This window comes from Vollenhovia emeryi, unplaced genomic scaffold, assembly GCF_000949405.1.
Source record: "Vollenhovia emeryi isolate VEMERY1.0 unplaced genomic scaffold, V.emery_V1.0 DF939237.1, whole genome shotgun sequence".
In the NCBI taxonomy this organism is placed as follows: domain Eukaryota; kingdom Metazoa; phylum Arthropoda; class Insecta; order Hymenoptera; family Formicidae; genus Vollenhovia; species Vollenhovia emeryi.
This window is the reverse complement of record NW_011967129.1, coordinates 385,710-398,066: the sequence shown is the minus strand read 5'-3', so window position 1 is coordinate 398,066 and position 12,357 is coordinate 385,710. Positions and strand designations below refer to the sequence as shown.

General features: G+C 40.8%; 2 protein-coding genes across 8 annotated transcripts in view; both read right to left on the bottom strand.

Annotated features, from left to right (window-relative positions):
* LOC105560209 (basement membrane-specific heparan sulfate proteoglycan core protein) overlaps positions 1–1,730 on the bottom strand; it is a 171,536-nt gene extending 169,806 nt beyond the window's left edge. For 6 of the 7 annotated variants that reach the window (XM_012009095.1, XM_012009098.1, XM_012009104.1 and 3 more), the window contains exon 1: positions 816–1,730. In XM_012009095.1, the coding sequence (XP_011864485.1) occupies positions 816–893 (78 nt within the window). In that variant the 5' untranslated portion in view covers positions 894–1,730. The remainder of the gene's footprint in view (positions 1–815) is intronic. The other variant, XM_012009106.1, reaches the window with a different exon arrangement.
* Positions 1,731–6,884: 5,154 nt separating this feature from the next.
* On the bottom strand, positions 6,885–12,133 carry LOC105560207 (uncharacterized protein YJR142W). Its single transcript, XM_012009089.1, has 5 exons — positions 12,005–12,133; positions 11,293–11,390; positions 10,973–11,177; positions 10,416–10,895; positions 6,885–10,333 (listed from the first exon to the last, which is right to left on the bottom strand). Exons 1-5 carry the CDS (start codon positions 12,078–12,080, stop codon positions 10,209–10,211), a joined length of 984 nt encoding a protein of 327 aa, XP_011864479.1. The 5' UTR covers positions 12,081–12,133; the 3' UTR covers positions 6,885–10,208.
* Positions 12,134–12,357: the final 224 nt, after the last annotated feature.

Here is a 12,357-nt window from a genome sequence, read left to right as displayed (position 1 = left end):
GACACAGCTGGAGCACAATGAGATGCTGCCTCGTTCGGGTCGCGCACAAACGTCCCGTTGCACAGAGTTGCACAATAAACGGAGGGACGCGTCGGAATTATGATATACGATTCAAAGTGGCGGGGTATCTTTGACATTTGTAAAAAGAAGCGGGAGATTATATTCGCTGCCCGCGTTCCATACGTACGAATCCATCGCGACGATTTACGAGAGCGATAAGCGCGCCTCCGCCGCGAAGTATGTGGCGATCTTTATCAGCAAACGTAAGTGAGAGACATAACAGGTATAATCGCGGTGATTGAACCAGACCGACTATCTAATCGCCCGTGTGTCGCGCAGGGAGTTACCAAAATGCTTCAGCTGATAAATTCGCGAATATCGCCGCGCGATAGCGCGGAGCCCGGCGCCGTGTATTTTCCAATTTCAATCGATCCTCATTGCGAACACGTAGTTTTATAAACGAACACCACGCAGTTGCGTACGCGATCGGGCGAAATACTAGCGATGCTACATGCTTTCTCCTGACAGCGCCATTTTAAAGTTTATCAGCGATAAGCTGCATTCCTTGTTACTTCCTGCCGATTAGGCAGACGCGAAGTGTCAATTAAATGTCTCGTATGTTAAAAAATTGTTGGACAGTGCTGCAAATATGTGAAATTTTCCAAGGGGAAATTTACCTAACGAAATCGAACCGAAAAACGGAGCAACGTACGCTCCGGAGGTGGAATTCTGCGGGAATACCGGTATCGGTAATTTCGGATCGGGGACCGGGAGGTGCCCCGGTACCAAGATCGGCTTACTTTTCGTAAACTTACCTCGGATGCTGTCACCAGGCCGTCCGCCGCGATCAGCAGCAGGAGCAACGCACTCTTTAGCAACACACGGTTCTTCATCTCGCCGCTGGCCGTCTGTCGCGACCGGCAAGGAGTCACTTCTCGACCTCTTCGCCCTCTTCCTGACTGACCCTCTTTCTCTCTCTCTCTCTCTCTTTCCGTCTCTTCCTACCTATCGCCGTCCGTCCCTCTTTCGCTCTTTCTTCCTCTCTCTCGTTCGCTCGCTCTTTCTCTCGATCGGCACTGCGGGACACCTCAGCGACGGTACATGGCGAGACGGGCGAAGGGAGAGTAATTCCTCCAAGGACACGCAGGAGGAATTTGCCCTCTCGTCCTGCGGATGACGCTCGTCGAGAGCCTTCTCTTCGGCGGTCCTGTCGCGCGCGCGAACGTCCGCGGGCGCGCGGGCGGACGAGATGGACGGAAGTTGACGACGGGAGGACCGACCGGGACCGGAAATCGCGGGCGCACGACCGGGATTTTCTATCCTTCTCTCTTTCTCTCTGTCTTTCTCTCTCTCTCTCTCTTTCGCTCTTTCTCTCCGTTCGCTCTCTTTGGTAGCAACTTGTCGCCGAGGAGGCCGCGACCACGCCGTGGCCAACAACACCGTACCGGCGTTCGGTAGCGTCTGAGAGGCCGAGCGCACCGACAAGATAAAACTTTTTCAAAAGCCCCCGTGGTTTTCCCTCTCCTCGCGCCGGGTCCGGCTCTTTCTCTCTCACCACTCGTTCTCCTCGTCCCGCGCTCGCGGCCCGACTTCCTCTTTCTCCACGTTGGATTCTCTCTCCACCAGGAGGAGAGTTCGTCTTTCCCCCTCTTTCTATTCTCTCTCCCTCACGCGCCGTCTCTCATTCTCTCCTTCTCCCTCCCCCTGTATTTTGCCAACGCAATCTCGCGGTCTCTCCCACCGCTCCGCAGATCGGCACGTTCTCCCCCCTCCCCCGGATTCTTTGATCCACCGTCTCGCTCTATCGGAGTCCTCTCCCGCCGGTCATCTCTCTCTCCCTCTCCCCCTTTCTCTTCCTCCTTTGATCCCCACCGCCGCACGCGGTGGATGTGCGTCTCCCTTGGACCAACGTCCCCCGGGACGCTCTCCTCGTTTCCACCGTGGTCAAAGTTGCTCCCTGCCGCTGTAGCCGCCGTCGGACGGCGGGGAGAGATCGCTTAGGAGGCGGTCGTCTCGCGGGCGAAGATCACGGCTGCACGTTTTCACGCCCGCGCTTTCCGCAACTTAGGGATGCTCGAGATACTCCGATACCGTGTACTGGAGATACCGCCGGCCTATAACAGATATAGAGAATTTTTCGTATCAATACTTAGTTTTTAGACGAATGTTATCTGAACGTAATTGCCAAGTCGGCGAATCGAAGCTTAATCGTATAACGCCGCTTATCACGTGGGTTTTTTTATTAGATTTACAGCAGAAAAGTAAAACACGCCAACAAATAATACGTACGTAAATGAGCGCAATTTTTTATAGAGTGTCATTTTGCTTGAGCGGACAACCTTTTGTATGTTTGATATACATATGCAGCTTAAATGCATCTAACTACATGCAAGGGATGCTTGGGACACTCCGATCGATAGTCTATTATTGATACCAAGTAATTTGACATTGTTTGTCATGATATGCTTTCAATTTAATTGGACATCTAATTTATCTTTGATCGATATCGCGTAATCGAGTATAAAATGTTATTCGAAATCATATTATACAGTTATTTTAATATTAAAATTAGAGCGTTTTTAACTAGGTTTCTGGAATATGGTAGTGATACCTCGACTTTTTATTAATTTCAGCGAGCTTTAATTTACTGCTGTAACTTAGTTGCCGAAACAGATAGTATAAAAAATTTAATCATTCCATAAATGATGGGTTTATTAACTGAATTTTCGAGCAGATTAAGTATTTCAAAATTCGGTAGAAAAGATCGCATGCGTATATGTGTAAATGGTCTCATGGCAAATCCTGTAAAACGTGTTATCATGTTATTTTTCGACACATGCGCGAATCCACGTTTCGCGCAAGATGCAACCGGAATAAAGAAAAAGCGCTTTTTAATCACCGGTCCGTTGTTAAGGGATGTCACTGAAAAGAGCATGGAAAAATAAAACAGCGTCGCCGTGAAGTCGTAACTTCGAACACGGCCCTTTCTGTCTCGCGGCTCTTTGCCCCAGCAATGCTCGGCCACGGACGCGAGGGAGATGGTCTTTTTTAAACGGCTGAAGCGTCACCAAGCAGTCGTCACTCCGCCGCCGTTATTCGCGCTGGGTCCCATTCTGCGTTGCATCCATTTTGCGGCTATCCGACAAACGAGATGCATCTGTTAGCATGTGCGCGAAATCTCATGGTGTTCTCGATATAGATTTAGGCCGAATACGCGCGCGCGGCGCCTCCGCAGATCGACGTTGCCCTACGATCGACGCGACGATTATCTTGACACGTTCATTTGAACATTTGCATGCAATTACAATTAAACAGATTATTAAGGAATTTTATCAAGTTTACACTTGATTACACTGTGGTTGCAAATTATTCCGTGCAATAAATACTATCATTTTTAGATATAATACAGAAGATATATTGCTTCCTCGCAGAGGAAGCTTCGTTTTCTTGAAGAAAATTGTATTCGAGTTTTCACTGCCAATGTGTTCTATAGAATGTTTCGAAACGTATGAAAAACGCATTTTAAAGAAATTATCTGCGTGTCTACGTACTGTTCGTGCTCTAACTTCCCCAACTCTTGAGATGTCGGAATAAACCTTTAAATATCAATAGAGTACCATGAAAATGTGGTTGGTATTGAATTGGGCGAGAATCTGTGGAAAGGTTCAGTTTATATACACATATATGCATAGAAAAATGTCGTTTTCTTTAAACTTCGAAGATCTGCAAGATAGAAAGAAATGTTAACGACGAACGTTGTAAGGTTTTAAGTGACCCATTAGATTGCAATTACCGAAATTCATTTTTATCCAATGTGAATGATTAATATTTAGTCATGAAACCTAAACCTTCCAGAAGGTATTACTAGAGTGTTGCCGCTGGAAATTTTGTAGGCCACAATTTTCTAAAAGATACACAAAATAGAGATAAATTTTTGTCGCGACATCTAGAAATTCATCTGCGTTAGTAAGATTTTATTTTTAGTGTAGCATTGTCCAAGATATGAAGACCACTGTATGGTCCGTTTTACATCTCTGTTATATCTGTGTGTAAAAATACAACATAAGTGTAAATCCGATTGTGGACTGTCATGTGATACGCCATTTGTAGTCCTACGTCTTTTATCTTTGACATATTTTCTATACTGACCATGTGCATCTTGGATCATGCCGGCGGTATACTTTAACTTTCAAGCAACATAACTCCGAAAGTACTTGACAAAAATGTTGCAACTTTATCGCAGCGTTTTGGAAAGCTTTTGAGTTAAGTTACAAGAACATGAAATGAAAAGGGAGAGTTGCATGGAAAAATTTCAAAGCGATCTTTACGTGACCTTGATGAAGCTGTTCACATCAAGATCACAGCTTCCTCGGCGAGGAAGCCGAAAACCTGTACGCGCATAGGAGAAAAATTAGAAACTTGCATATGGCTTCCTCATTGAGAAGGCTTTGTACATGAATTAAAATTCTGAAGAAGCAATTTACGATTTGTACCTTAACTCACAAAGCTTCCTCTATGAGGAAGCCAAAATTGAAAATAACAACTTGCCCAGATGACGAAGTAATGTGCAAATTTCCAATTTTGTAGGTATATTGCAAGTACATAAAAAAGCTGTTACATAATATATTATAAATTTATGAAAATTCCTAAATCCTCGCAATTTCAACGTGTAATTGTATTATATTTTTAAATTGTTCATTTGACAATAATACGACTCAACATTTCACCCTCTATAATATCTTCTAATTAAAGTAATCTGCAAAATGTAAGTTAATGTTAATAATTATCTTTTGCGTAGAGAAGTGCCTCTCGGTATTTGTGTGAGACAGTATCGCGATATTGTGCTAGGATTGCGTCAAAAGTAAAAGAATGCCGGCCGCGATCGAACAACAAATCTTCGAACTCTCGCCGACAAGGATTAATCCTTCCGATCGCGAGATTAAGATACACGGACGGCACATGAATCGTGTAAACAGGCACGTGGAAGAGAATCGCGAAAGGGTGCGACGTGAACGCAGAGGCTATCATCGCAAGGTTATCGATAATACCAAAATAAATCTCAGGAGAAACGTAACAAACCCCGTTGACCCGTTGATTTACGATGCGACAGCCGTATGGTCCACGACCGCACGTGCCTCTCGCAAAGTGTCGAAGACGACCGCTCCTTTTTTTCGTATTCCACGATTTCGCTTTCCGTTTATTTGTCGAATAACGCAAAAAAAAACCGCTATCGTAACGGTTGTCACGATAACAGAATTATATGGTAATAGGGATACCAGGCATATGCGTAATCTTTAAGAGAAAGTATAATGTGTTCGTCATCTTGTGAATTAATCCTTCGCACAGATGTGCTATCTCCGTTTCGACGATACACACGTCTCGCGAACGGAGTGTTATCTTTTATTTAAAAATAACTTTCTTCTCACAAGTTTTGGAAAATATATTTCACCGTAATTTCTCGAATTTCTACGTTAAATGTCTTAAAAATTAAGATTTCAAATTTCATGTAAAACACAAGATTTTGTTGTTTATTCCCTGCGCAGTCTACCAAATAAATTTCAAATAGTTTTAATTGGGAATAAAAATCTGTTTACGATTTCATGTGCTCGGTAATGATTTAAAGAATCAGAGTATATATATGTATATCAATAAAATATGTTAGATTATACATACACTGATACGTACTAAAATTGCATATATAAAATTATAAACAATGTTTAATCCTGAAGTCTAATACAAATTATAGATTGTCTAAAATATTCATTTGTCCATGTATTCGTGTAACAAAAATTATTTTAAACATGTCCATGTATATTAGGTATATCTTACAACATTCTATATGCAAAAATATCAAGATACTAACTTATTTAATAAAGCGTTTCAACGAAATGGAAAATTATCAATTGAAAAAGACTTGCAGTATCTCGTGAAAAATTGTTCACGGTATTATTCATGACGAAATTGTCTAGTTGAATTATATTTAGAACAGCATAGGAAAATTAATTAGCTGTTATTTCGAATCAATGAAGCGAGCAAAGCAAATTTATTATCTTAATTATGAATGACAGCCTTCGCGCGAACTAATACAGAACAGATAGATTGAAATTGAGTTTACGGCAACAAGAAGCAGTTCGAATAAACGTATCAATCGAAATCGTTTTGCCGCTCAAATTATGTCATTGGCTCGAGGAAACTATTTATGGGGTCAATTTGGTTACTTGTTGAGTGAAAGCTCGGGAACGTTAAAGATGCCGTCCACCGAGCGTCATGCGCTCGTTTACTTTTATTGAAATAATTTCACGAAATTGTTTAGCGAATATCCAGAGCATATTCATAATGCGATTTTCAAGTAGAGACAACTAATAACTGTGATAGATTACAATTTTGCTTACATGATTCTCGAGAAGAAATCGTTTGCTTAACTTTCCAGCCGTTTGCTTCCTAATTGCATTCTATGAATGTTTGCTTAGAAGCATGTTTCCATATTTTAACGTAAAATCTAAATTTCTTGAATCTAAATTAAGGATATAAATAATTGAAATTTGAGAAAATTATATCACGTACACGGAAAATATTTCACCACAAAATCAAGTAACACGATTGAAAAGAACACACGATGTTCAGAACACCATGTTTATCATCCTTTTCAATTACAAATATTATTTTATTATCACACGTGTTGCCGATACATGTGGTTACGTTATATCATCGTCAATTAAACATAGCAAAGTATAACAAAATATACGTATCCACATTTTCACTTACGATCAGAAATCATCTCGACTAAGCAAAATAATTACAGCCGGGTCTGCAGGCCAGAATAATATAATTAACGTAGCAACCGTAAGCGATAAGAATCACGTGTAATAAAAAGCCAGTCCAAATATTTCTCATTGTTTATGTAAGTACAATCATCTGATTCTAGAACTACACACTTCTTACATTTTTAGCTACATCTTCGATGCACAATCGATATTATCGTCAAGATTTTTTACTAACGTTAAACAGATTGAGCATAACAATCCGCATCTTTATACAACTTCTACCTGCAAAATACGGGAGCGTGGAATAACAACATACAGTCGGAGTTGGTTAAAACCTCATATGCAGTTTACAAATCTCTCCCGAAAGTGTGCAGGAATAGATTATTACATTTTATCTCAAAATTAAAATCTCTTTTGTGCTGAAAAAAATTATTTGCTAGCATCAGAACAATAATTTGATAAGTATATGCATATCATTCGTTCAGAGTATTGAATTTTGCGTGGCACGTAACCAATACGTTAAAGTTTCATCCACCCTTCATTTTTCTGAAAAGAAATAATTGTTTATCGCGGCTCTCTGTATTATTTTCTCTTTTTAAACGGCCGTAGAAAGACTATTTAAAGAATATACGTACTTGGGAAAATATTGATATAACATTTAATCCCTTTAAATCGTTTTATTCTATGAAATTAAAAATAATTATCAAAATTGAAAATTAAATGGCAAATTGAAACCATATACAAAAATGTCTAAAGTGTTACTTGGAAAGGCTCTTCAGACTCTGCATTTTGTAAAACATTGCCATTTACCGGTGTATTGCGAAGAAGCTTCGCTTTTTCTTTCTGCGATGATTCAAACGGTGAAATTGTCTAGTCAAGTCACGAATTGAGTTGTGTTCATTAATTTAATCATATTAATGAGCAAAAAAAGGTGGCTCGCAAGTTCTTTGATGCTCTTTCTTATAATCGATACTTAGGCTGCAACGAAGAGTACAAAAGCTCAGAATGCATAAGTTTAGTATTACATGATCGCATACGATAATCACTCATAGTTACAATAGTCCATGTATGCAAAACAATATAAACCTTGCAAGTTCTTCTCGCATAACAATCTGTAGGGAAATCAGTTTCATCGTTAGTCGGAATATAAACACCTTCCTTAAATGCGCAATTCCTTATTACTGCATCGGAGCTAAATAATAGATCAGCGTGTACGGCCATGTGTGTAATACTATTTTATTCATGCAATAAACATATAACCAGTCCTATCCATCCCTATCACAAAACTGAATCATAGTAGGAAACAAAATCTCACTTAAGGTAAATGTATCACAAATATTGTGTCTGATGACCAGATTAACGTTACAAGAGAAAGAGAGTGATAAAGATGAGCGTGACTAGTATATTATTACATTATCGTCATTACAAAAGTATTAAACTTATGAAATCTACTACACGCAGTTCGATTAGTTCTTAAACTTGACTGCAAAAACCTGTTAAACTAACGATTCTATAATTATCGCAATATCAATTCATCGGCATATATGCAAGAGAGAGATTACGACAAATAATATTTGAAAAGATTCAATTATTCTACTTGAGTTATTCTACAGAATATTTTATAGTCTTAACGAAAGTTTTAAATGGCCGAAACCGATATTTGTAAATCTTCAGCTTTTCAACATGGTACAAATGCGTTCGCGTACCGTCCTTGTGCAGAAATGCGATAATTTATTACGAGATTAATATATATTTTGCCATAACCGATATTTGTATAACAAATACATGATATTGGATTTCACATTCACTCGCGTATGCGATTTTTGTAATAATGAATTTAACACGAATATTAACAGATTAATTATATGAATAAGTATGTATGCTCTTTTTTTTATGAGGTATATATAACAATTTTTAAAAACACGATGTAAAATATATCACATGAACGGCGTTATAACAAATAGCTAATGATGATCTTCGCAATTCATCGATATAAAGCGATAATATATAGTATTAATGCAATGTACAACTCGATTAACTTCCATTGTAAAAGTAGAGATGAAAATCATAAATAAATATTATGTACAGCTAAAATATGATATATACTCGTACGTAATAATATCGAAACATTATCATATTTATCTTCGAATATCAATGAGAACGTAATACAGTGTAATCAGTTATATTAATATTAATCTTATTTCTGAAATAAAAATATAATCCGTTAAAAAAGTATTATCCATTAAGAATAAACAAGTATTATTATAATAATTAAGCTTTTGTGCTTCTCACTTGTACAGTCACTGATGTATTAATAATACAAATAGCATTTAAACCTTTATATGTGGAAGTATACTTAACGTTTAATTAAATTTTTAAAACAGCATATGCTTAGGATAAGGAATATAAACGTCTTCGATCCTTCTTTAAAAAAAAGTCACTCGTAAAGAGAGATGCTAAGTGATCAAGTGTTGGATAATAAAATTCAGTTGAACACAAAGTCAGCACATGATCAGACTGTAAATTTGTTGACCTATTAAAAAAGTACATGGTATATTCATTCTTATAATACTGTAAACGTGATCTTAGTGTTACGCAGACCGTCTCGCATTGATAATTCCAAGCTGTGTGCTGCAAGTTTTAATATATATATGAGAAGGTATTAATTATAATTATTTTTCATTGAATCTTTCACAGTCCTTAAACGCAATCTTATCGATAAACTTATTCTCTGGAATGCTGCGTTCGTAATACTTTTGTTTCGACTTTAATGTATACCGCAAGTCAATTTCATTTAATCGTCATTTACTTTTATTACAATGCATCTGTTCAGTTGATAAGCACGATAATAATATAATTGGTATACGATTTTATTGTGCTAAATAATGGCAGATTAAGCTGAAATAAGTCTCAATGTAGCATAATTATTAATAAAACTCATCCTCTGGTAGAAAAGAATGAAAAGACTTTTCTATAGAAATTATCCTCGAAAATTTTGACGGGTCAAATGATATTATTAGTTAACATTTTATTCCGTCGTACAAAACAATTGCTTCTCCTTTGATGAATCACAGAAACTAGATAAGAGAAAAACAAGTTTTGTAAAGTTCTCATAAACATTGTATTATTGATGCAGTTAATAAAGCGTATCGAGTTCTTCTTTTTCGTTGTTAATACAAGATGTGACAAATTAAAACAGCACTGAAATGAAAGAGAATGCAGAAACATGGTTAACCCAATAAGAAGGATGAAGTTTCATCTATAAATCCGTAGGTCTCTTTACAAATTACAAAAAAAAAGCTCTTTACGTCTTATACGTGTACAACTGTATGTAATGAGATTTCTCAATAGTTGTCCAATGAAGAAACATAGGAAAGGAACCTTGCTCATTTCATTCAATTCATAGCCATTAGCACAGTATAAATTAAAAGTCTAACAAAACTTTTAAACCTTTTCTAAAGTTTCGATCGCCTCGCCATTAGCCATTCTATTACTAGTTTTGTGTCGATGATTGTACATAGTTTGCAGAGGTACATGAAGTAACTCCACAATCTGTATAAAGTTAGGCTCTGCAACAGAAGCAAACGAACGTATTAGCGTCGCGTGGCACCTTCCTCGAATATTTTTCGAGCGGTCCGAGTGATATCTTACCGTTCTCCGCTGTAATGTATCCGTGTCTAATTAAGAAGTCAAGGGCAACTGGTACAGAAGTGGTTTTGAAATGTGGGGAAAGTATCCTCTCTAAGCATTCACTAACGGGGAGTAATTCGAAGGTCTCCACTTCTCCGTCACTATTGTTTGGTACAAAGTCGGGCGGCAGTTCAAGATCATATACAAATTCCGTATTGGGAAACAGACCCCTCTCACTTTCGAAGAAGAACGACACGCAGCCGGCGCTCTTGAGCTTGGCGATAAGATGATTGGGAATACCAGCTTCCTCGCCGGCTTCTTTTATCGCGGTTTCGTTTATGCCGTAGCCAACACTCAATCCACCGCTCACCATACTGTCCCAGTATGCCGGCCATGTCTGCTTGTTCGGACTACGCTTTTGTAACCATATTGACAAGCCCTTGACAGGGTCCATCACGTAGCCGTTTATATCCACTCCGTATTTCCGAATTCCAAATAAACCTGCCGTGACAAAAGGCACGTGTAACGTACCGCCATTCATTTCGACACTTACCTCTCGCATTATCCAAAATACGTACATGTGGCCGAGCGATCCATCTTGAACAACGGTAGCGTATTGAATTGTGCACGCACCTCGTAACATTCCTCCCTCCAGCCCCGCAATGTCACAAACTTACCGCCGGCCATCCATTCCCTCAACACTTCGTCGACGCGTGCACTTCTCTCAGTGTAATCCCGAAAGGCTGGATTTAGTTGCACGTACTCGGGATGTACTTGAAATACCTTGAAAATTTACGTTATTTTTAATCGTGACGTCTAATGGCTCCTGCCCACTGGACGCGGTAACGTTGCCGCAGGAGCCATAAGCGTTAACGAAAGGCAGCCGAGCTCAACTCACTTGAGGATGATTTAATATCTCTTTCATCACATCCGGACGCACAAGTCCGACTTGTTGCCCATCGACCACAAAAGCCCTGCATTCTCCTGCGTGCAAGCCTAAGGAACAAACGCATTCTTTCGTAACCGCGCAGAAATATTACAATTTCCTCTCTGTATGCATCGCCGAGAGTGAATATTTGCGACAAAGATATTTTTTTTTGCGCCGTTGTAGGAAGGTCACGTTTGGAAAGCGAAATCGACGCGCGCGTCAGACGCGACGCGAATTTACATATTTCATTATCCGAGGCTGCGAACGTAAACTCGGCCGGGACGGCCACATCACTCGCGATGGAATTACGCGTCGGAAGTAAACGGCGTGGCGAGACTCCCCCGCCGGAACAAGCGTGCTCCGAACGAGCGTCAGGCGTATCCGTTCGGCGCAAAAAAGTAGGCGACTTCGCGAGCGGTTACCGATTATCGCGTCGATAATCTCGCGACGCGCCTCGGGATCCTCGCGCTATTCCTTTTTTCCCTCTCTCGCCACTCCGCCCCGTTGTTTTCCGCCGAAACGCGAACGCGAGGGTAAATACGTACGCGACGCGAGATCGATACTCTCTCTCGGCGGGTCCGCGCGAACGTCGGGCCGTCCTCGCGCGCCTATCGACGACGCGGGCGGGAGACGCGCCGCCGGGGACGATACGTGGCGGCGCGGGCGCGACCCGTTCGCTTACCTGACAGGTAGAAGCAGTTGAACTTGTTGGCGAGTTTCATTAAACGTGACATCGGCTTCTTGTCGTTGTCCGCCATGATGTTACGTCGTTGTCATCCGGCCAGCTGCGACGACAATCCTGGGCATCGAGCACATAACGAGTGTCAGACGGGCGCCCGGGCGGCCTAGGCTCGCTCGCCGCCGCGCCGCTGCGCGGCGTCGCGCATGCGCGACGGCCGCCGCGCGATTGGCCGGCGCGCCGGCCAATCGGCGGCCGCCGCTCCGCGTCGCCCGCGAACGCCGCCGCCGTCGCCGCTCAAGGTGCTATTACATGGAAGCATCGTGCGTCGTGCGCACAGACAGATTTCAGCGGCT

What these genes read in the sequence shown, in the direction of transcription:
- LOC105560207 (XM_012009089.1), bottom strand. Translation starts at nt 12,080, where the DNA reads ATGGCGGACAACGACAAGAAGCCGATGTCACGTTTAATGAAACTCGCC. An exon ending in AGATATTAAATCATCCTCAA is followed by an intron (nt 11,178 to 11,292) that starts GTGAGTTGAGCT and finishes TAAATTTTCAAG; the next exon opens with GTATTTCAAGTACATCCCGA. An exon ending in ATACATTACAGCGGAGAACG is followed by an intron (nt 10,334 to 10,415) that starts GTAAGATATCAC and finishes CTTCTGTTGCAG; the next exon opens with AGCCTAACTTTATACAGATT.